The sequence below is a fragment of the Phyllobates terribilis genome, unplaced genomic scaffold, assembly GCF_046119375.1.
Source record: "Phyllobates terribilis strain yellow unplaced genomic scaffold, ASM4611937v1 Scaffold_5__5_contigs__length_657084704, whole genome shotgun sequence".
NCBI lineage: Eukaryota > Metazoa > Chordata > Amphibia > Anura > Dendrobatidae > Phyllobates > Phyllobates terribilis.
The window spans coordinates 450,729,328-450,752,640 of record NW_027362765.1 but is presented as its reverse complement, the minus strand read 5'-3'; the positions used below and the strand labels follow the sequence as shown (position 1 = coordinate 450,752,640).

General features: G+C 45.7%; 1 protein-coding gene across 1 annotated transcript in view; it reads right to left on the bottom strand.

Annotated features, from left to right (window-relative positions):
* The window catches only part of ARL3 (ARF like GTPase 3), a 69,210-nt gene that overhangs the window by 41,903 nt on the left and 3,994 nt on the right, over positions 1-23,313 (bottom strand). Inside the window, exons 2-3 of the mRNA XM_073685323.1 lie at positions 13,859-14,002; positions 13,116-13,232 (exon numbers count right to left, since the gene is read on the bottom strand). Of these exons, the coding sequence (XP_073541424.1) occupies positions 13,116-13,232; positions 13,859-14,002 (261 nt within the window). The remainder of the gene's footprint in view (positions 1-13,115; positions 13,233-13,858; positions 14,003-23,313) is intronic.

Genomic DNA, 23,313 nt, shown 5'->3' with positions numbered 1-23,313 from the left:
TTAGCTTGATGAACACTCTTGGTGCTATTGAGAGTCCAAACGGCAGGTCTGTAAACTGAAAATGTCTGATCCTCCCCTGTATATATAGAGCTACTCTTAGGTACTTTTGATAGTCTGGATGGATCAGGATGTCGTAGTAGGCATCTTTTAGACTACCGCCATAAAGCAATTGTGATGTAGAAGCTTTATTGCTGTTTTCACTGACTCCATCTTGAATGTATGATTTTCTACCCAATGGTTCTTGAGGTTGATGATGGCCCTGAAGGACCCGTCTGTTTTTTTTATCAAAAAGAGGTGTGAATAAAATCCCCTTTCTCTTTGTATGTCCAGGATCTCGTATAGGACCTGTTTTTCCATCAAGTTACGAATTTCTGTTTCCAGGGCCCTTTGCTCCCCTACTGACTTCCTCATTAGGGTGACTACAAAAGATCGTTGGGGTATGTGATGAAAACGTATTTATTTTTAAACCTTCTCTCACTATACCAAATATCCAAGGGCTTAAGGAGATGACCTCGCAAGCCTGAATGAAGCTGGATAGTCTTCCGCCTACTTCCGGCCTGGTGTAGTTGGGAGACCTTCTTTGAAGTGGAGGAGGAGGGACCTCCAAACATGTATCTCGACTATCTTTTGTTTTTGAAGTCCCATTTTCTTTTTTCTCCCAGTAGACGTCCACGATTAAATCTTCTCCTCCGAAAATAAGTTCTCCTTGTGTCACCAGAGAATCCGGGAAAACTCTTCTGTCACTTGCTTTCTCTAGGATGTTGTCCAGTTTTTTACCAAACAGGAACTTGCCGTCACATGGTATAAAGCACAATTTATGCTTTGACTGCAAGTCCCCCGGACAACCTTTGAGCCAAAGGGCCCGCCTAGCTACATTTGACAAATTAGCTGATCTGGCCGATAATTTAACAGAGTCAGCTGATGTATCTGCTAGGAATGCTGATGCTGCATGCATCAGGGATAGATTAGATAGAATCCTATCCCTTGAGCTTTTCTTGTCTTTTAGTTGATCTTCCAGCTGTTGTAGCCAGACCAGAAGGGATCTGGCTACACAGGTCCCTGCAATTGCTGGTTTCAGGCCCCTGGCTGCAGCCTCTCATGTATGTCAAAGAAAGGAATCTGCTTTTCAATCCAGGGGATGCCTAAGGACCCCTGAATCTTCTAAGGGCAGTGTCAACTTTTTTGATGCTACAGCACCATCAACCTTGGGGATTCTGTCCCACAATTTAGAATCTTTGTCCTCAAAGGGATATTTTCCCTTTGAGGACGAGGGTAATGCCCCCGTCTTTTCGGGCCTCCTCCATTTATTATCAATGAGGGCCTGAATTTTTGCATTTACTGGGAAGGTATGCATCTTTCTCTCTTCCAGTCATGCAAACATAATGTCCTCTAAGGATTCAGTAGCTTTCTCTTCTTTCAACCCATAGTACACCTGATGGCCTTAACTAATTTATTAGTATCCTCTGTAGGGAAGCATGGTCTAAAGCTGTCACTATCCGAGGAGGATGTGGTATCACTATTATACCGTTCTTCTGATAGGGAAGAGGAACTAGAATCAGAAGAGATTTCCTTATGGAGTCTCTTCTTTCTCTTAAGCCAGTTTTTTTAGAGAGCCTTACACTTCTGACTGGACCAAAAACCTAAGACTTGCAGCGAAGTTTGGGGTACCCTCCGCAATGGTCCTATTAATGCAGTCCGAGCAGAGCTGTTTCTGCCAGTCTGCCGCTAGTGGAATCTGACATAGCACACATATCCTGTTCTTCTTTTTGCTGCTAGCTTTCCTAGGCTCCTAAAGGTTAAACACACATTAAGGCCTTTATTAATAAATAGTGACATTCACGAAGATCACTCACCTCGAAGTCACTGAAGGATACCAAATATGGAGGCTGTAGCGGGACGCAGGATGGATCCCTTCTGGACGCCACGGAGTCTTCCAATACCTTGCTCCTATGGCTGGGACAGCTGCTGCTTCGGTTACTCGAGCGGCTGCCTCCCTGATGACTGCCTGCCTGTTTTTTCCACCGCTGCTGTTGCTGAGGTGGTGGCGTCAGTTGCTGCTGCCGCTCCTGGCTATCCTGGTCCTCCATACTGACCAAGATCTATGGCTGGAGCATGAGCAGCGTTTCTTCTGTTTCTCCCCCTTTTGTAGGGGTGCCAGCGCCATCTGGTCTGCCTCCTTCCGGTGACTCTTTTGCCCTCCCTCCTCCTTGCGTTCGCCGACCGGGGATGTCTAATTTCCCAGCCAGCGACGCTAAAGGGCGCCGCCATCTTGGGTCTGCAGCCCTGCCCCCGACGTCATCTGGGCACGCCTCTCCCAGCGTGCCCTGCACCCGTGATGTCACGGACACGCGACTCAGGTGCGTCATACCCGGAAGTTGCCACACACAAGGGAGCATGGCAGGGGAAGGGCAGCGCGGCAGTCTTCGGAGAGCCGGAACAATCCTCGCCGCCCGCTCAGACACAGCGCCACAAGGGACCTGTGGGCAGCGCTTCCAGATCCTGAAGGCTGATGCCCAGGCCACAGCCTGTTGTTCTGAACACCAGGACAGAGCTGGGTAAGTGCAAAAAACACACTTATCTTCTTTCTCCGCCGTTTTTCATACTAGGTCCCCATCAAGGACAGGAATCCAACTGAAGCGGGGGAGAGGTACTGCCCTTTTATTTCAGACGGTTTCCTGTCCTTGGTGGGGTGGATCCCTCTCTCAGGTGTGCAGTCATGGGTGAAGGGAAAAAGATCCTAGTTACTTACCGGTAACAGGATTTTACAGAGCCCATGACAGCACCACCTGAGAGAGGGTATCTGCCCACCAAGGACAGGAACCTACTGAATAAAAAGGCGGTACCTCTCTTCTGCATCAGTTTTTGTTTCAGAGCATGAGAGGGCCTCCGAAAAATAGGTTAGTACATAACTACCACCTAAACATTTCTTAATAAAACACCCTAAGAAGTGCACACCATAAGTGATATAGGTGAGGGAATTAATAGGGTGCTGTCATGGGCTCTGTAAAATCCCGTTACCGGTAAGTAACTAGGATCTTTTCTTCTTCTCCTATGACAGCACCACCTGAGAGATTTAGGGAGATCAGACACCAGAGGGAGGGATCACCGCTTGCAACACCTTCCTCCCAAAGGACAGATCAGTAGAAGAGGAAAGGTCAAGACGGTAATGCTTGTAAAATGTAATGGGGGATGACCAAGTTGCCGCCTTCGATGGGCCCCCTCGATGGCCCCCCCGCCTTCTCAGCCCAGGAAGCAGCTACAGCTCTGATGGAGTGGGCCTTCAGGTTCTCTGGAACTGGCAGATTGCTAGAAGAGTATGCTAAGCCAATGGTGTCCCTGACCCACCTAGCTATGGACCCCCTTGTAACCTTAAGCCCTTTCCTAGCCCCCTGAAATGGGATGAATAAGGTGTCACTTTTTCTCCAGGCCTTCGTCACCTCCAATACTGGACTAATACCCTCTTAACATCTAAAGTGTGAAGTTTTTGTTCCTCTGAATCTCTAGGGTCAAGATAGAAGGAAGGGAGAGTAATTACTTGTGTCCTATGGAATTTGGAGGCTACTTTTGGAAGATAGGCCGGGTCTGGTCTTATGATTACTCTATCCATACACACCTGAGTGAACGGATGGTTAATTGACAGCGCGTGCAGATCACTAACCCTACGATCTGACGTTAGAGCTACCAGCATGGTTGTTTTTAAAGGTGAGAATTTTCTCCGAACCTTCCTCTAAGGGCTCAAAAGGAGGCTTGGTTAGCGCTTCTAGAACCAGATTAAGGTCCCAAGGAGGCATCCTTGGAGTAGGAATAGGTCTAGATCTACTGCAAGCTTTAATGAATCTGTTGATCCACCTATTCGCTGCCAAGTCGCAATTATATAGTGCCCCCAGAGCTGATACTTGTACCTTAAGGGTACTTGTGGCTAACCCCATGCTTAAGCCTTTCTGAAGGAATTCCAGGATGGCCCCAATAGGAACCCTCCCTTTGGCGGACTGACCCAAGGTAGACAGAAATTTAGCTCAGGTTCTGCCATAGATCCTAGTCGTCACTGGCTTCCTACTCGCCAGTAGAGTAGTAACTAGACCTGGAGAAAACCCCTCCTGCGATAGTAGTAACCTTTCAAAATCCAGGCCCGATCTTTGGGGATGGAAGACTGGGCCCTGCCTGAGGAGATCTGGGGTGTCCGGAAGAACCCATGGTTAAGCTTGGGAAATTCTCTTCATCCAAGTGAACCATGGTCTCTTGGGCCAAAACGAGGCGATCAATATAACCCTGGCCTGTTCTTCTCGGATCTTCCTCAAGATAGTAGGGATCAGCATTAGTGGGGGAAAGGCATAGGCCAGGGAAAAATCCCAAGGAATTTGCAGCGCGTCCACCGCAAACAGCTTCTCCTTTGGATTCAGGGAGCAAAAGATTTTGGTTTTCCGATTGTGTTTGTTCGCAAACAGATCTATCTGAGGTTGTCCCCATCGGCCGACAATCTGCTGGAATATCACTGGATTCAATTCCCATTCTCCTTGTTTCAAGATGTGTCGACTTAGAAAATCGGCTTTTACGTTCTCCTCTCCTCTTATATGCAGAACCGAGAGTGTGAATAGATGACTCTCCACAAAACGAAGGATCTGATCCGCTACTAACATCAGAGGAAGGAATCTGGTACCCCCCTGACGATTGATGTAGGAGACTGTCGTTCGGTTGTCCGACATTATCCGGATGTGATGACCCTGAAGAAGAGAACTTAACTCTACTAGCACATTTCTGACTGCCAACAGCTCCCTCATACTGGAGGAGAGACCCGTCTCGCTGTCCGACCAGAGGCCTTGTATTGAATGATCTCTCAGGAGAGCTCCCCAGCCTTCTGCGCTTGCGTCTGTCGTAATCGTATCTGACACCTGGAAAGACCAAGAAACCCCCAGAGATAGATTTACTGGATTCATCCACCAGTCCAGCGAGTTGATTGCTAAACTTGAAAGGGATATTCTTTCATCCAGGCGACCTCTGAGCCGTTTGTCTGCAGTCAGGATCTCCTGCTGAAGACGTCTGGAATGGAACTGGGCCCACTGAACTGCTGGGATACAAGATGTCATCGTACCCAATAGAGACATTGCATTTCTCAAGGTCATGGATGGATGGATTGCTGATTACACGTGATATGAGGGAACTGATCTTCAGTTTCTTGTCCTCTGGCAGAAGACAAGTCTGGTTTTCCGAGTCCAAAATGAGACCCAGGAATGATTGAACCTTTTTTGGTTCTAGTCTCGATTTTTCTAAATTTAACATCCAACGCAGGCCATTTAGACTGGCCATGACTTCAGCCAGAGCCAGTGCGCAGAGTTGTTTTGATCTGCCCACCACTAAAAAATTGTCCAGGTAAGGGATGACTAGGATATCTTTCTCCCTTAGATGCGCTGTAACTTCCAGGATAATCTTTGTGAAAACCCTTGGAGCCATAGAGATGCCAAAGGGAGGAGCTGCAAACTGAAAATGCCTTATGTGCTTGCCGAACCGTACAGCTACCCTCAGAAACTGTTGGTGTGCAGGAAAGATTGGGACGTGGTAGTAAGCGTCCTTCAAATCGAGGACGCACATATAACATTCTGGAAACAACATTTTTATGCCCGATTTTATTGATTCCATCTTGAATGGCCTGTAAATCAAATGGTTGTTCAGCTTCTTCAAGTTGACAATGGTTCTGAAGGAGCCATCCGGCTTCTTTATTAGGAAGAGAGCTGAGTAGAACCCTCTCCCTTGCTCGGGTACAGGTGTTTCTACTAGAACCCCCTTCCCAACCAGAGTGAGTACTTCATGTTGCAGGGCCATCTGCTCCCTTAGGCCTCTGGGGGCTGAAATCCTGACGGTGTTCCTGGGAATGTTTTTGAACTCCAACTTCAGCCCCCTCCTGATTATCCCTAAAATCCAAGCACTGGACGAGATTTTTTCCCAGGCGGGAAGGAAGTGGGACAACCTTCCTCCCACCTGGGGAGGTAAGTCACTTAGGGGCTTTCTTATTCTCGGAGGATGGACCCCCAAACATGAAGCCTCTGTTATTCGGCTTTCTGTCTCTCCAACCACTCTGGTCTCTGGGAAACTTGCTCCGATTGTATTTCCTCTTCCGAAAGGAGTTCTTATATCGGGGAACAGACACAGTAGGAAACCCATGTTTCTTGTCCGCGGCCTTATCCAGGATGTGATCTAAGGCCTTCCCGAAAAGAAAGTCCCCTTCGCAAGGGATTGAGCAGAGTTTAGATTTCGACTGCACATCCCCTGGCCAGCTCTTGAGCCATAATGACCTACGGGCTGCATTAGAAAGATTTGCTGACCTGGCAAGCCAGCCTAACTGAATCTGCCGATGCATCTGCAAGGAAAGCAGCCGCCCCCTGCAAAAGAGGAAGACCCAACAGAATTTTCTCTCTAGAGACATTCCCTTTGATCTGGCCCTCTAACTGTTGAAGCCAGATCATCATAGACCTGGCGGTGCAGGTGGCTGCCATTGCCGGTTTCAGAGCCCCTGCTGAGGACTCCCAGGCCTGTTTTAGAAAAGACTCCGCCTTTTTATCAAGCGGATCTTTTAGGGTCCCCAAATCCTCAAAGTGCAGTGTGGATCTTTTCGAGGACTTCGCGATGGCCACATCAATTTTAGGGGTTTTGTCCCACTTAGCTGCATCATCCTCATCAAAAGGGTATCTCCGCTTAGAAGAAGATGGCAGCTGGCCTTTCCTCTCTGTTTTTTTCCATTCCCTATCTATAAGAGTCTTGGTATCTATAAGAGTCTTGGATCCTCTCGTTAACTGGGAATGTGCATCTCCTCTTCTGATCTAAGCCCCCGAACATGACGTCCTGAACTGTTCTGGGAGCTTTGGCATCGGCAATACCCATAGTCACTCTAATAGCCTTGACCAATCTTTCAGTATTGTCCACCGAAAAACAAGGCCTACACCCTCCATCATCATCCGAAGACTCTGATGAAAACGATGTAGAGAGGTCAGAGGGGGAAGGATATTCTCTCGTGAAACGGGACTCTACTGTTTCCTCCGAGTCCGAGGAAACCCGTTTCTGTTTCCTCCTCTTACGAGATGTCAAGTTCTTTAAGGAATCCCTGACCTCCGTCTGGATTAAGGTTTTTAAATTCATAGAAAAACTAGGGGACTCCTCTGCTATAGTTTTCTGGATACAACCAGAGCAAAGGTTCTTAGCGTAGGAGCTGGGAAGGCTAACTTTACAAGGAATATGCATATAGTCGCGGCACTCCAGAACAGGGAGAGCCGCTGAAGTGTCTATAGCTGCAGCGGTCAGCAGTGAGAGCTGTAGTGTCTACAACTGCAGCGATCAGCTGTGTGAGCCAAGCACAGCGGACTGCTCCTCACTGCAGCGATCAGCTGTGTGAGCCAGGCACGCCGAGTACGTGTGCGGTCAGCGGGACCAGGGATGTGAGGAGTCGTTTGGCACAGCGGACTGCTCCTCACTGTAACAAGAGATATCAACCGCCTGGCAGTCAGGCTTGCCTCTCGCTGGCGGCTTTTCATTACGCCGGCTCAGTTACAATAAGTGTACACAAGTATATACATACTGTGCAATTCGGGACTGACAGCTACGTGATTGGGCAGCGAGACATTGGTGATAGGGGAGGAATTACCCCTCACCGTGATAATACCATAAACCGCTTGACACTTGTTAGTCAAGAGATGTACGCTTCACAGGCGGCGACTAGCCGTGCTGGCTAGGCAAATTGACATATGATGTGTGGCAATATAATCACAATCTGCTATGATTTCATCTAGTAACTCAATTAATTTTTCCAATCTTATAGTCAATTTAGTGAAACCGTGTCACTTGACAAACATCAAGGCTATTCCAACATACAGGGATTCCATGTATAATACATAGCCACAGTCCAACAAAGGAGGGACTGGACTGAAGCATCCCAAATTTGCCCTACACCTCATTCAGCCAGATTTATTAGTGGGTACCAACCCTGTACCATATAGGATGGTTGCCCTATATGCATCTGTAGATGCATGAACAATTTTGTATTTATAAGGTTTTAATAAATTTAAATAAAGTATATGATTTTTAAAATTTAATCAATTTATATATCCACATCTTTTCCTGTTCCCCCTTTCCCTTCTAACATAACCCTAGCCCAAACCTAACCCCAACCCTAGCCCAAACCTAACCCCAACCCTAGCCCAACCCCAACCCTAGACCAACCCCAACCCTAGACCAACCCCAACCCTAGACCAACCCCAACCCTAGCCCAACCCCAACCCTAGCCCAACCCAACCCCAACCCTAGCCCAACCCCAACCCCAGCCCAACCCTAGCCCAAACCTAACCCTAGCCCAACCCCAACCCTAGCTCAACCGCAAACCTAGCCCAACCCCAACCCTAGCCCAACCCCAACCCCAACCCTAGCCCAACCCCAACCCTAGCCCAACCCCAACCCTAGCCCAACCCTAACCCTAGCCCAACCCCAACCCTAGCCCAACCCCAACCCAACCCCAACCCTAGCCCAACCCCAACCCTAGCCCAACCCCAGCCCAACCCTAGCCCAAACCTAACCCTAGCCCAACCCCAACCCTAGCTCAACCGCAAACCTAGCCCAACCCCAACCCTAGCCCAACCCCAACCCTAGCCCAACTCTAACCCTAGCCCAACCCCAACCCCAACCCTAGCCCAACCCCAACCCTAGCCCAACCCTAACCCTAGCCCAACCCTAACCCTAGCCAAACCCCAACCCTAGCCCAACCCCAACCCTAGCCCAACCCCAACCCTAGCCCAACCCCAACCCTAGCCCAACCCTAGCCCAACCCCAACCCTAGCCCAACCCCAACCCTAGCCCAACCCCAACCCTAGCCCAACCCCAACCCTAGCCCAACCCCAACCCTAGCCCAACCCCAACCCTAGCCCAACCCTAACCCTAGCCCAACCCCAACCCTAGCCCAACCCCAACCCCAGCCCAACCTCAACCCTAGCCCAACCCTAGCCCTAGCCCAACCCTAGCCCAACCCCAACCCCAACCCTAGCCCAACCCCAACCCTAGCCCAACCCCAACCCTAGCCCAACCCCAACCCTAGCCCTAGCCCAACCCCAACCCTAGCCCAACCCCAACCCTAGCCCAACCCTAGCCCAACCCCAACCCAACCCCAACCCCAACCCAACCCCAACCCTAGCCCAACCCCAACCCTAGCCCAACCCCAACCCTAGCCCAACCCCAACCCTAGCCCAAGCCCAACCCCAACCCTAGCCCAACCCCAACCCTAGCCCAACCCCAACCCTAGCCCAAGCCCAACCCCAACCCTAGCCCAACCCCAATCCTAGCCCAACCCCAACCCTAGCCCAAACCTAACCCTAGCCCAACCCCAACCCTAGCCCAACCCCAACCCTAGCCCAACCCCAACCCTAGCCCAACCCCAACCCTAGCCCAACCCCAACCCCAACCCTAGCCCAACCCCAACCCCAACCCTAGCCCAACCCCAACCCTAGCCCAACCCTAGCCCAACCCCAACCCTAGCCCAACCCCAACCCTAGCCCAACCCCAACCCAACCCCAACCCAACCCTAGCCCAACCCCAACCCTAGCCCAACCCCAACCCCAACCCAACCCTAGCCCAACCCCAACCCTAGCCCAACCCCAACCCCAACCCTAGCCCAACCCCAACCCTAGCCCAACCCCAACCCCAACCCTAGCCCAACCCCAACCCTAGCCCAACCCCAACCCCAGCCCAACCCCAAACCCAACCCTAGCCCAACCCCAACCCCAACTCTAGCCCAACCCGAACCCTAGCCCAACCCTAGCCCAACCCCAACCCAACCCCAACCCTAGCCCAACCCCAACACCAACCCTAGCCCAACCCCAACACCAACCCTAGCCCAACCCCAACCCTAGCCCAACCCCAACCCTAGCCCAACCCCAACCCCAACCCTAGCCCAACCCCAACCCTAGCCCAACCCCAACCCTAGCCCAACCCCAACCCAACCCCAACCCAACCCCAACCCCAGCCCAACCCTAGCCCAACCCTAGCCCAACCCCAACCCTAGCCCAACCCCAACCCTAGCCCAACCCCAACCCTAGCCCAACCCCAACCCCAGCCCAACCCCAACCCCAGCCCAACCCCAACCCCAACCCTAGCCCAACCCCAACCCTAACCCAACCCCAGCCCAACCCCAACCCTAGCCCAACCCCAACCCTAGCCCAACCCCAACCCCAACCCTAGCCCAACCCCAACCCTAGCCCAACCCCAACCCTAGCCCAAACATAGCCCTAGCCCAAACATAGCCCTAGCCCAAACATAGCCCTAGCCCAAACATAGCCCTAGCTCGAGAGTTTATTTTTTACGCCATTCCTCGTGCGGTATAAGTGATTAGACGACTTTATTCTTCGGGTCGGTGTAATTACAGTGATACCAGAATCATATGGGGTTTTTTTGACTGACAGCTGTCACACACTAAAAGAAGCATTTTTTTGTAAAATCTAGTTTTTGCATCGCCATATTTTGAGAGCTATAATTTTTTCATATTTTGGCAAAGTCATGTGACAGCTTGTTTTTTGCGGGATGAGCTGAGGTTTTTATTGGTGCGATTTTCAGGCACCAATAAAATTTCCGATTTTTGGGAGGCAGAATAAACAAAAACAAATAATTCGGGAATTTTTTTACACTTTTTTATGCTGTTCCGCGTGTGGTAAAATTGATAAGGTAGCTTTATTCTTCGGGTCAGTACGTTTACAGCGGTAGCACCTTTATATCGTTTTTCTATGTTTTGGCGCTTTTACACAATAAAAGCTATTTTATAGAAAAGATTACTTTTTTGCATCGCTTTATTCTGAGAGCTATAACTTTTTTACTTTTCAGCTGATGAAGCTGTATGGCGGCTTGTTTTTTGTGGGACAAGATGATGTTTTCAACGGTACCATTTTTATTTATATTCGTCTTTTTGATTGCGTGTTATTCCATTTTTTGTTTGGCGGTATGATGATAAAGCATTGTTTTTTGCTTTGTTTTTTATTTTTTACCGCGTTCACTAAAGGGGTTAACTAGTGGGACAGTTTTATAGGTCAGGTCGTTCCAGACGTGACGATACCAAATATGTGTACTTTTATTGGTTTTTTTCAGAATAATATATATATTGATGGGTACATTATATTTTTATTTTTGGTGGATTATTTTTTTTTTTTTTTTACATTTTTTTCACTTTCTGACACTTTTTTTTACTTTTATTCTTTGTCCCACTATGGGACTTTCACTTTTTTTATTCTGATTGTCTGTATGGCATAGGGATGGAGCACCATCCCTGTGCTATACAGGCGGTCAGCGCTGCAGATGCAGAAGATACTTTGGTCATGCACTGCACATATCTTCCTGTTGTCTGGTGACCCGGATGTTGTCATGACGACATCGGGTCGTCATGGCAACATCCGGGAAGCCGCGGCAGACAGCGCTGGAGGTCAGCAGGAGAGGTGAGTATCCCGATCACCTTCCCTTGCCACAGCAATGCTGTGATCGACTTCGATCGCAGCATTGCGGGGGTTAATGTGTTGGGACACCCAGCGACACACAGCTGACACCCGGCGGCGACCGCACCAGCACAGCCTGTGTGCGGGCGCGATTGCAAAGACGTACTAATACGTATCAGGCTCTTAAAGCTCAGGTCACAGATACGTATTAATACGTCTTGGGCTTTAAAGGCGTTAAGCAAGTTAAAAATGAAATGATCTCTAAAAGGGCTAAAGTTAAAGATGACACATTTCCTTTGTAATTAAAAGCAAAAAATAAAAATATAAAATGTGTCATCTTTTACAATTTAAAAATTACAAAAAGAACTATGGGCTGATGCAAAAGTTTGGGCACCCTTGGAGATGTGTGTGCTCATATAACTTTGACCAAGGTTTCAGACCTTAATTAGTCTGTTAGGGTTATGGCTTCTTCGCTATCAATGTTAGGAAAGGCCAGGTGATGCAAATTTCCCAGCCTTATAAAAACTCAGTCTCCTCTAACCTTGTGCCTAAACACAGCAGCCATGGGTTCTTCTAAGCAGCTGAAGAGCACTCTGAAAATGAAACTGGTGGAGGCCCACAAAGCAGGAGAAGGCTATAAGAAGATAGCAAAGCGTTTTTAAGTTGCCCTTTCCTCAGTATTAGGTAATTAAGAAATGGCAGTTAACAGGAACAGTGGAGGTCAAAATAAGGTCTGGAAGACCAAGCAAAATTTCAGTGCGAGCTGCATGTAGGATTACTAGAGGCAAATCAGAACCCCAGCTTGCATTTTGGAAAGAATTCATGTGGACCGATGAGGTTAAAATGGAACTCTTTGGTCACAATGATCAAATGTATGTGTGGAGAAAAAAGGACACAGAATTTCAGGAAAAGAACATCTTGCCAACCATTAAGCATGGGGGTGGATCAATCATGCTTTGGGGTTGTGTTGCAACCAATGGCACGGGGGAACATTTCACGGATAGTGGGAAGAATGGATTCAATGATATTTCATCAAATTCTTGATGCAAAGTTAACACCATCAGTAAAAAAGCTGAAGTTATAAAGATGATGGCTTCTACAAATGGATAATGATCCTAAACGCACATCAAAATCCATAATAGACTATCTCAAAAGGTGCAAGCTGAAGGTTTTACAATGGCCCTCACAGTCCCCTGATCTGAACAACATTGAAAATCTCTGGCTAAACCTTAAAATAGCAGTGCGTGCAAGACGACCCAGGAATCCCACAGAACTGGAAGAGTTTTCCCAGGAAGAATGGATGAAAATCCCTAAAACAAGAATTGAAAGAATCTTTACATGCTGTGATATTTTCAAAAGGGGGTGCAACTTGGTATCCAAACTTTTGCATCGGTCCATTTTCCTTTTTGTAATTTTCAAAATGTAAAAGGTGAAAATATATTTTTTTGTTTGCCTAAAATAGAAAGGAAATGTGCCATCTTTAACTTTAGCCCTTTTATAGATCATTTCATCTTCAACTTGCTTAACTGTTCACAATAACAGTAATTTTGACCAGGGGTGCCTAAACTTTTACATGCCACTGTATCCTCTGGGTAGACAATTACTTCTTGCAATGGAGATAAATTTTCTTAACTGTATAATATACTACTAACAACACAAAGCACTTACAAGTACATCAGTATTCTCAAAGTAGTTCCTCCAGTACGGCCTGATTTTCCTCTGTCCGCCTATGTCCCATACGTTGAGTTTGAACCCCTGAGATTGAACACTCTTGATATTAAATCCCTAAAAACAACAAAGCAATTAAAAATAATCATCCATGATCCTTTTTATGAAGGTACACAATATGGTTCTATGGCACATGCTTAAGTGCAAGAAGGGGGTCTTCAGTGATAATACTGTACAGGCATGTAAACTTAGTGCCCACCTGCACCCCCACAATGTAGAGCAGCTGCAGTACAGGGTTTTGGGGTTAGGGGCATATACACAGAATGCCTTGAGTTAGTCTGGATGACACAATGTACACCAAAGTCATCTGCAAATTTAGGAAGACGAAGAGGCTGAGCCAGGAGATGGCAAAGAGACTAAGGCGAACTGCATACTAACCAGCGTTATCAGTATGGGATCCTACATATATACTATGATGGAGATTAAGGAATTTTTAGAGAAAAAGGATCAATGAGTAACCTGAAATCTGGGTCTTATCAACAGACTAGACAATGGTCATTGGCAGCCATAAGTCTGATGGATTCCTTGGTCAATGGATAACTTTGAAATCCCCATAGGTTTGCACAAGTGCCCCAAGTTGATTTCAATAGGGTAATAGCAGCTTAGGCAACTAAATGTGGACCAACAATCATGGGATGGTAACACGGCTCGTTTACGGCTCCACAATGGCCCCTGCCACTCACCTGTGTTGGAGTGATGTGGCTGATGTCCTCCGATGCTAACTGCTTCAGCAGCGTGGTTTTTCCTGCATTATCGAGACCCAGGAGCAGGATCCGGACCTCCTGATCGGGAGCACTTTTCAGTTTACGCAAGATAGACAGCAGACCCTGAAGAGACAAGCAAGCAGAATTGGGACTGTTTATTAGAATGATTTAGGATTTATACATTTAGCAAAACTTGTAAAAACAAGGAAACAGTCTCCGGCGGCCTGCTATTCACACCACTGCTCCATCTCTGCAGGGGACTCTGGGACCCCCTACTCAGGATCAGGGGAGGTCTCAGCATTAGCACATAGATTCTCAGCGATCACACGTTGACCACCTATTGATGGGTTAAAAATATTCTTCATGGGCCTTAAAGGGCTCATTCACAAAAAAATAAAAGGATCACATACAGATGGTAATTGATTTGTACTTTTTTTTTTTTATAATTTTTTTTGCTATGAAGTCACTCCAATCGCTGTCTACGGTCCACATGGGTGAGAACAGCATCTCTCTGAATGCTATTAACCCCCTCCTGACATCCGCCGTTCATGTATGGTGCATATAGGGTGCTGGTGTATGGAGTATAATTAGACTCCGAGTCCACTCCACAAATGGCAGGGTATTGGCTGTGTTACACAGTCGGCATCTGCATTTCACAGCAGCAACCAGAGACAGCGTCGGCGGTTGCTGTTTAACCCCTCAAAAGGGTTGTCCGGCCTTAGGCTACAAGTCTGCAGTCACTGTGCTGTGAGGATTCTCCGGTGACATGCCGACTAGATGGACGCGGCCTCGCTCAATGCAAGTGTATTGAACGAGGCTGGACACGTCTAGCCAGAATGTAGCCGGAATTATGCAAATCACATACGTGTGGTCACATGACTGCCCTCTCCCGGTGATGGCACCGGAGAATCCTCACAGCATGCAGCGCACAGTGTGAGGATTCACAAATCTGCAGTCACAGGGTGTCTGTAGACTTGTAGCCTAAGGCCGGACAACCCCTTTAAGTGTCGCTGTCAATCACTGACAGCATTCAAGCGGCACAATCCGGATGGAGCGCCAATTTGCTGATAAGTTCAAGTCCCTTGAAGAGAGGTTTAAAAAGTAAAAAAAAAAAAAAAAACACCACAAAATAAAAATTTGAATCACCCCCATTTTCCCCAGTTACAAATAATTTCCCCACACACAATGGCAGCAACGGAAAAATAAAAAAAGTTGCTAGAAAATGGTAACAATCCAAAAGCTGTTTTTTGTTTTTGTTTAAACTTAGACTTTACAATGAAAGGTGTAAAAATAAAACCTAAAAAACAATGCTGGTATTACGTTTTTTTCCCCGTCTTTCTCACATTATATGGTAGATGAATGGTGTACCTAAAGTATAATTTGTACAAGTCCTCATATGGCTATGTTGATGAAAAGATAACAAGTTATGACTGTTGGAAAAAGAGAAAAAAAAAAAAATGAAAAAAAAAAAAACGACAACTGCCTGGACATATGGCAGCCCCCCATAATCATGTAGAGAAAATGGGGTAAGAAAAAAAGCCAAAACCCTACAATGTAGTGTAATACTGCTGCCATGCACACCCCAACTATGCACCAATACACTATGTATGGCCAGCTAGCACTATGGCAAATGTAGTCACGGGTCAACAGTAATTATGTAGTCAGTGAACATAAGAATCATTCCTTATCGAACTTTCCGAATATGACTGAGAGATGACCCAACACTGCAGAGTGAAAAGCTCTGATATCGCCCGCTGTGTGACTGTAGTGTGAAGTCAGGGCTATGTATGGACAGCTGAACCCATTTATTATTTGTGATAGTTTATTGTCCAGAAATGTAATTTTTGCTAAAAGTCGCCGAATCAGCAGAAAATCTACCATTTTAGCTTCCTGGATAGAAGACAGGACACACAGGGTCATTGTACTGGCAGCCATAGCTCCACATATGGCCCAGGACACACAAGTTGTGAAACGCAGGGGGCGACGTGGAGTAGAACACACAATGGCTTTACTTTCTATCTGATCTCGAAATCCAATTCACGTGACCAGAAAAGGTATTAAGTACTTTGAGGTGGTTGAGCCGATAGATCTGCTATGTAGCTGCTCTGCGCCACGGCCATATGTTCCAGCAGTAACTCAAGAGCTCACCAGGTGCCATTACAATAAGGAACTGTATAAGTAGTAGCCACGTAATAGGTGCAAGGGTACATCCATATTAGACATATGTGGTGCAGAGAAAGTATGCAAACAGTGTGGAATTACAGCAAATTTCGCCCTATGCATTGCAAAGGTTGAAATCCGTGGTGAAAATCTGCAGCTTAAAGAGGTATTCCCATCTCCAAGACCCTATCCCAATATGTAGTAGGTGTGATAATCATAATATTAGCAAATACTTCCAATTAGAAATGTAGTATAGTTCTTCTGATTTGATATGTCACTTACCCCATGTGCAGGGCATTGCAGTAGGTTAGGTATCCATGGTTATGAGCACTCACATAGTGACAGTTAGTTGTTAGTGGACGTAACCATGGATATCTAAAAACTAACTAACTGTCACTATATGAGTGGTCGTAACCATGGATACCTAAGTTACTGCAATGCCCTGCACATGGGGTAAGTGACACAGAGAACCAGAAGAACTACATTTCTAATTGGAGGTATTTGTTAATATTATGAATATTACAACTACTACATATTGGGATAGGATCTTGGAGATAGGAATACCCCTATAAATCGACAAACTGTGGATGATCGTTCTTAAAATTCCATCTACAATGCTATTTCAATCACACCAAAAGACCAATAGCTCAGTTCTAAAAGTCTAGCTGTGCACCTAGGAAAAATATACCCGCACATGTTCACAAAAAGGAGACAACGCTGCACAATCAGGGTAAATACTTTATTCAATTACATAAAATAAAAAAGGGGAGATACAGAAGGCAACACACTACAAGGGAGGTGTAGGTATTAGAATTACATAAGAAAACGTGTAAGATGGCAAGATTCTTCATAGAATCGTGTCAGCTTATAATAGAAGTAGATTTAAATATCATAATACAAGGACATAAAATAGCCAAATGCACAGTTATTTATCTCCACCAAATAATGCTTTATCTAGGTGAAAGTCTTTATCAAGATTGGCCCTGAGGAAGCAAGGATGAAACACTTGTTGGGGAGAGTAAACACCATTCTGTGGTCAGGAATCACATCTTATGGCATACATTATGAGTTTGTTGGCAGAGTTTGGCCACGTCCCCTCCTGAATAAGTTTCACTCACTTTTCAAAAAGTTGGCAAAGCTAGGCGGGACTGACGCAGAAATAACTAAGGTCGCAAAGTTTTACACAACTTACAAGTTGTGCAAAGTTATTGTGACTTTTTTAGACAGTCTTACACTAAAATTCTCGTGAATGCTGTTTGATAATTCAGGATTTGTGTCCCATCACGGCAAAAAAATGCCAATTATTTAAAATACACCTTCACACCTGCTTGTTTACCATCTATCTCTGTCTCTATGAAGCCAGAGCTGTCAATCAATCAAATAAGAGGGGGTGGAGATAGAGGGAAAACAAATAGGTGTGAAGGTGTATTTAAAGGGGTTGTCCACTACTAGGACAACCCCTTCTCATACCCCACGCTTAGCACAGACAGAATAAAAAAGCTTATACTCATCTCCCATGCTGGCGCGGTTCCTGTGGTGTCGGCACTCGCTCTCCCCGGGGCTCCCGTGTGGCTGTTGTGAAATGTGACGCTGGTGCCCAATCACCGCTGGCGTCACTGTCCCTGCCTCCTGTCGAATTGAACATGAAGACAAAGTCCGGGCTGCGGCTGATCTCTGACTTCTTCTTCATGTTCAATTCGTACGATGACGGGAACAGTGACATTAGCGCTGATTGGGCGCCGGCATCACAACACCGCTCGAGAGTGAGCGCTAACACCGCGGGAACGGCGCCAGCACGGGATGTGAGTATAAGCTTCTTTTATTTTATCCGGGCCAAGCATGGATATGAGAAGGGGCTGTCCTAGTAGTGGACAACCCCTTTAAATGTTTCACCCCGTCATGATGCACCGAGCGCCTCTGCTTGGTTTCAACAGTAATTCTGTGCAGACAGGGTCCCTTTAATCAGTTAACCTTCTAGTCTTTCTGGGGGTTTCGGCCCTGTGTCAATGATTGACAGCTATCTCTGTTTGCATACATATATAAAGAAAGACCACAGGACTGAAAACCCCAGAAAGAGCAGAGATTACCCCCAGAGATTAAAACACAGGTAATACTGAATCTTTTCTCCCAAAAATATTTATCAACCTCCTCAGGTCCTCCTGCTTTATATCATGATGCCTAAAAATTACAATTTCATAGTGACAGGTTCCCTTTAAAAACTGATGAAAAGCTTATAATTCTACCGCAGGAACCATAGAAACATCTGAATAAAAACACTGAAGTATCAAACTCTGTGAAAAACAAAATTTGTGCCAGTCTCAAAACTTTTGGCCACGACTGTAGATGTCGAGACTTGTGTTAATTACTCCATGGATTTCTCAAGGATTGTTCAGACACAAGCAGTCAGACTTCATCTTTTCAAAATAAAGTAAAAAAAAAAACAAAAAAAAAAAACAGATTGGCAGACATTTGGCACATTAAACCCTAAACACACACAATACATTTCCATAAAATGTCAACTCTCTATGTTGTCTAAAAAATATCTTACATTTAAAAAGAATTTTGAAATGAAAAAAAAAAAAAAACACAGTACAGACCAAAAGTTTGGAAACACCTTCTCATTTAAAGATTTTTCTGTATTTTCATGACTATGAAAATTGTACATTCACACTGAAGGCATCAAAACTATGAATTAACACATGTGGAATTATATACTTAACAAAAAAGTGTGAAACAACTGAAAATATGTCTTATATTCTAGGTTCTTCAAATTAGCCACCTTTTGCTTTGATGACTGCTTTGCACACTCTTGGCATTCTCTTGATGAGCTTCAAGAGGTAGTCACCGGAAATGGTTTTCACTTCACAGGTGTGCCCTGTCAGGTTTAATAAGTGGGATTTCTTGCCTTATAAATGGGGTTGGGACCATCAGTTGTGTTGTGCAGAAGTCTGGTGGACACACAGCTGATAGTCCTACTGAATAGACTGTTAGAATTTGTATTATGGCAAGAAAAAAGCAGCTAAGTAAAGAAAAACAAGTGGCCATCATTATTTTAAGAAATGAAGGTCATTCAGTCCAAAAAAATTGGGAAAACTTTGAAAGTGTCCCCAAGTGCAGTTGCAAAAACCATCAAGCGCTACAAAGAAACTGGCTCACATGAGGACCGCCCCAGGAAAGGAAGACCAAGAGTCACCTTTGCTTCTGAGGATACGTTTATCCGAGTCACCAGCCTCAGAAATCGCAGGTTAACAGCAGCTCAGATTAGAGACCAGGTCAATGCCACACAGAGTTCTAGCAGCAGACACATCTCTACAACAACTGTTAAGAGGAGACTTTGTGCAGCAGGCCTTCATGGTAAAATAGCTGCTAGGAAACCACTGCTAAGGACAGGCAACAAGCAGAAGAGACTTGTTTGGGCTAAAGAACACAAGGAATGGACATTAGACCAGTGGAAATCTGTGCTTTGGTCTGATGAGTCCAAATTTGAGATCTTTGGTTACAACCACCATGTCTTTGTGCGACGCAGAAAAGGTGAACGGATGGACTCTACATGCCTGGTTCCCACCGTGAAGCATGGAGGAGGAGGTGTGATGGTGTGGGGGTGCTTTGCTGGTGACACTGTTGGCCATTTATTCAAAATTGAAGGCATACTGAACCAGCATGGCTACCACAGCATCTTGCAAGGGCATGCAATTCCATCTGGTTTGCGTTTAGTTGGACCATCATTTATTTTTCAGCAGGACAATGACCCCAAACACACCTCCAGGCTGTGTAAGGGCTATTTGACCAAGAAGGAGAGTGATGGGGTGCTATGCCAGATGACCTGGCCTCCACAGTCACCAGACCTGAACCCAATGGAGATGGTTTGGGGTGAGCTGGACCGCAGAGTGAAGGCAAAAGAGCCAACAAGTGCTAAGCATCTCTGGGAACTCCTTCAAGATGGTTGGAAGACCATTTCCGGTGACTACCTCTTGAAGCTCATCAAGAGAATGCCAAGAGTGTGGAAAGCAGTCATCAAGGCAAAAGGTGGCTACTTTGAAGAACCTAGAATATAAGACATATTTTCAGTTGTTTCACACTTTTTTGTTAAGTATATAATTCCACATGTGTTAATTCATAGTTTTGATGCCTTCAGTGTGAATGTACAATTTTCATAGTCAAGAAAATACAGAAAAATCTTTAAATGAGAAGGTGTGTCCAAACTTTTGGTCTGTACTGTATATCTTACATTTGTCAACTCGGCCAATTCACATAGGTGACAGATAGAAAACAATGGAGGAGCAATCTATCCATTAAAAAAAAGGGATAAGAATAGTTCAACTCAACTCTATGGATTCGTTTTCTGCTTATTTTAAAAACCTACAGCACACGGATGAGAAAAACTGATGTGAATGTGACTTTAATCTGACTTTAATCAGGGGCGTAATGATCACAGTCACAAAAGGTTCAGTCTTCAGCCGGAAGCGGGTATTTGGACGCACATTCAGTTCCAAGTCCATTGCGGTGTAGAAAACCAGCAGCTGATGTTGGCATACCCACCGCCGCGGCACATGACGTCACTGCCATGCGCTGCCTATACCTGTCCGCCACTAATGTAGGAAACAGAGGACGCTGCACATGATAGGCGCATGGAGGTAAGAAGAATCGTTTGGTTTTTTTTTTTATCGTCTCAGTGTTGGAGAAGAGGATAGGGACATTATTAAAGAAAGGGGAACAGGAAGGGGGATATTATTACAGGAAGGGGCCCAAAACAGGGACATTATTACAGCATGGGGGACATTATTAAACAAGAGGGCCGTGGATAGAAAACATTATTACAGAATGGGGCCCAGGATGTGTTACATACCGGATTTTTAGGTTTAGACAGCAGAAAATAGGAAAAACAAGTTTTTTTCCTATTAATTATAACTTCCCTGGTGGTGTAAAGTAGAAAGGTCCGTATCAATAATTTGAATGTACTAGGGTAGAATAGGGAGGTAATAAATCTATTGTTAATGTCTCTATGCAGTGTCAGGCTATGTGCCCACGATGCAGAAATGCTCCGGATTTTTCCTGAGCGTTTCTGCATCTCCCTGCAGAAAAAACGCATGCGGATTGTACATGCGGATTGTACATGTGTTTTTCCTGCCAGGGACATGCGGATGTGAAGCGTTTTGATCATGCGATTTAGCATGTGGGTTATCAAGCGCTTTCCAAGTGATTTTAGCATCACTTGGAAAGTGCTTGACAACTTGGTCACACAATATAAATCCATGCAACTGGCATGGATTTATATAGTGTGACCGAAAGAATGGTAAAAAATAAATATTATAATTACCTTCTGAATTTCTGTTTATGTTGATGATTATGGCTTACAGCCAATGAAAACACAAAAGTCACTATCTCAGTAAATTAGAATACTTTATAACAGCTTGAAAAATGTTTTTAAAATCCGAAATGCATGTTCAGTAAATGCACTCAATACTTGGTCGGGGCTCCTTTTGCATCAAATACTGCATCAATGCGTCACTAAATGACGTCATGGCAGGTCCTTTTAGACCATCGCGAAATGCCGGGGAGCCAGGACGGATCGGATAAGGAGACCGAGAGCCATCAGAAGGTGAGTATAATGTATATTTTGTATTTTAATTCTATTTTTTTACAGGTACTATGGTACCCGGGTCTGGATGAGAGTCTCCTCTTCTCCAGACCCGGGTAACATCCACACATTGAATCGCTTAATATCCGCATGTGCACATGTAGTCATGCTGATATTAAGCGATTCAATGCAAATCAATGGCGACGAAAACGCCGCGATTACGCAAAATAATTGGTAGTGCTACGGATTTTTCCGCAATGATAATAAGCAGCGGAAATTTCCGCAGCATGTGCACAGCACATGCGGATTATCATTGGGGAACATGGCAGGCCTTCTACCAAGAGTTTTTTAAGCGTTTCGGCAGCAGAATTGCCGCTGCGGAAAAGCTTAAAAAATGCATAGTGGGCACACAGCCTTATGCACACACAAACAGCTCTGCTACATGCACATAATGACATGCACAAACACATATACAGGTGCATCTCACTAAATTAGAATATTATGAAAAAGTTCATTTCTTTCAGTTTTTCAATACAAAAAGTGAAACTCCTATTATATAGAGTCATTACAAACAGAATGATCTATTTCAAGTGTCTATTTCTGTTAATGTTGATGATTATGGCTTACAGCCAATGAAAACACAAAAGTCATTATCTCAGTAAATTAAAATAATTACCAAAAAAACCTGCAAAGGCTTCCTAAGCATTTAAAAAGGTCCCTTAGTCTGTTTCAGTAGACTCCACAATCATGGGCAAGACTGCTGAGTTGACAGATGTCCAGAAGGCAGTCATTGACACACTCCACAAGGTCTCAGAGTTCCAATTTTCATTCGGAAATCAAGGTCCCAGAGTCTGGAGGAAGAGTGGAGAGGACACAATCTAAGCTGCTTGAGGTCTAGTGTGAAGTTTCCACAATCAGTGATGGTTTGGGGAGACATGTCATCTGCTGGTGTAGGTCCACTGTGTTTTATCAAGACCAAAGTCAGCGCAGCCATCTACCAGGAAATTTTAGAGCACTTCATGCTTCCCTCTGCCGACAAGCTTTTTGGAGATGGAAATTTCAGTCTCCAGCAGGACTTGGCGCCTGTCCACACTGCCAAAAGTACCAATACCTGGTTTACAAACAACAGTATCACTGTGCTTGATTGGCCAGAAAACTCGCCTGACCTTAAACCCATAGAGAATCTATGGGGTATTGTCAAGAGGAAGATGAAAGACACCAGATCCAACAATGCAGACGAGCTGAAGGCTGCTATCAAAGCAACCTGGGCTTCCATAACACCTCAGCAGTGCCACAGGCTGATCGCCTCCATGCCACGCCGCATTGATGCAGTAATTGATGCAAAAGGAGCCTCGACCAAGTATTGAGTGCATTTACTGAACATACATTTCAGTAGGCCAACGGATTTTAAAATCATTTTTCAAGCTGTTGTTATAAAGCAGGGGTCTCAAACACGCGGCCCGCGGGCCGCATGCGGCCCCTGAGGCTGCTTTATGCGGCCCGCAGGCACAGACCCCTTGACGATCCCGACCTGGTCCAGGAGGAGCCGCTGACAGCAGCGCTGAATTGCCACACAGAGACTGTTTCCCAGCACTGCATTTCCAATGCCAGCCGCTGACCAATCAGAGGCCAGCAGCTGATATCTGCGTGTCGGCGCAGCGAGTATGACGTCATTGCCATATGCAGATGTCAGCTG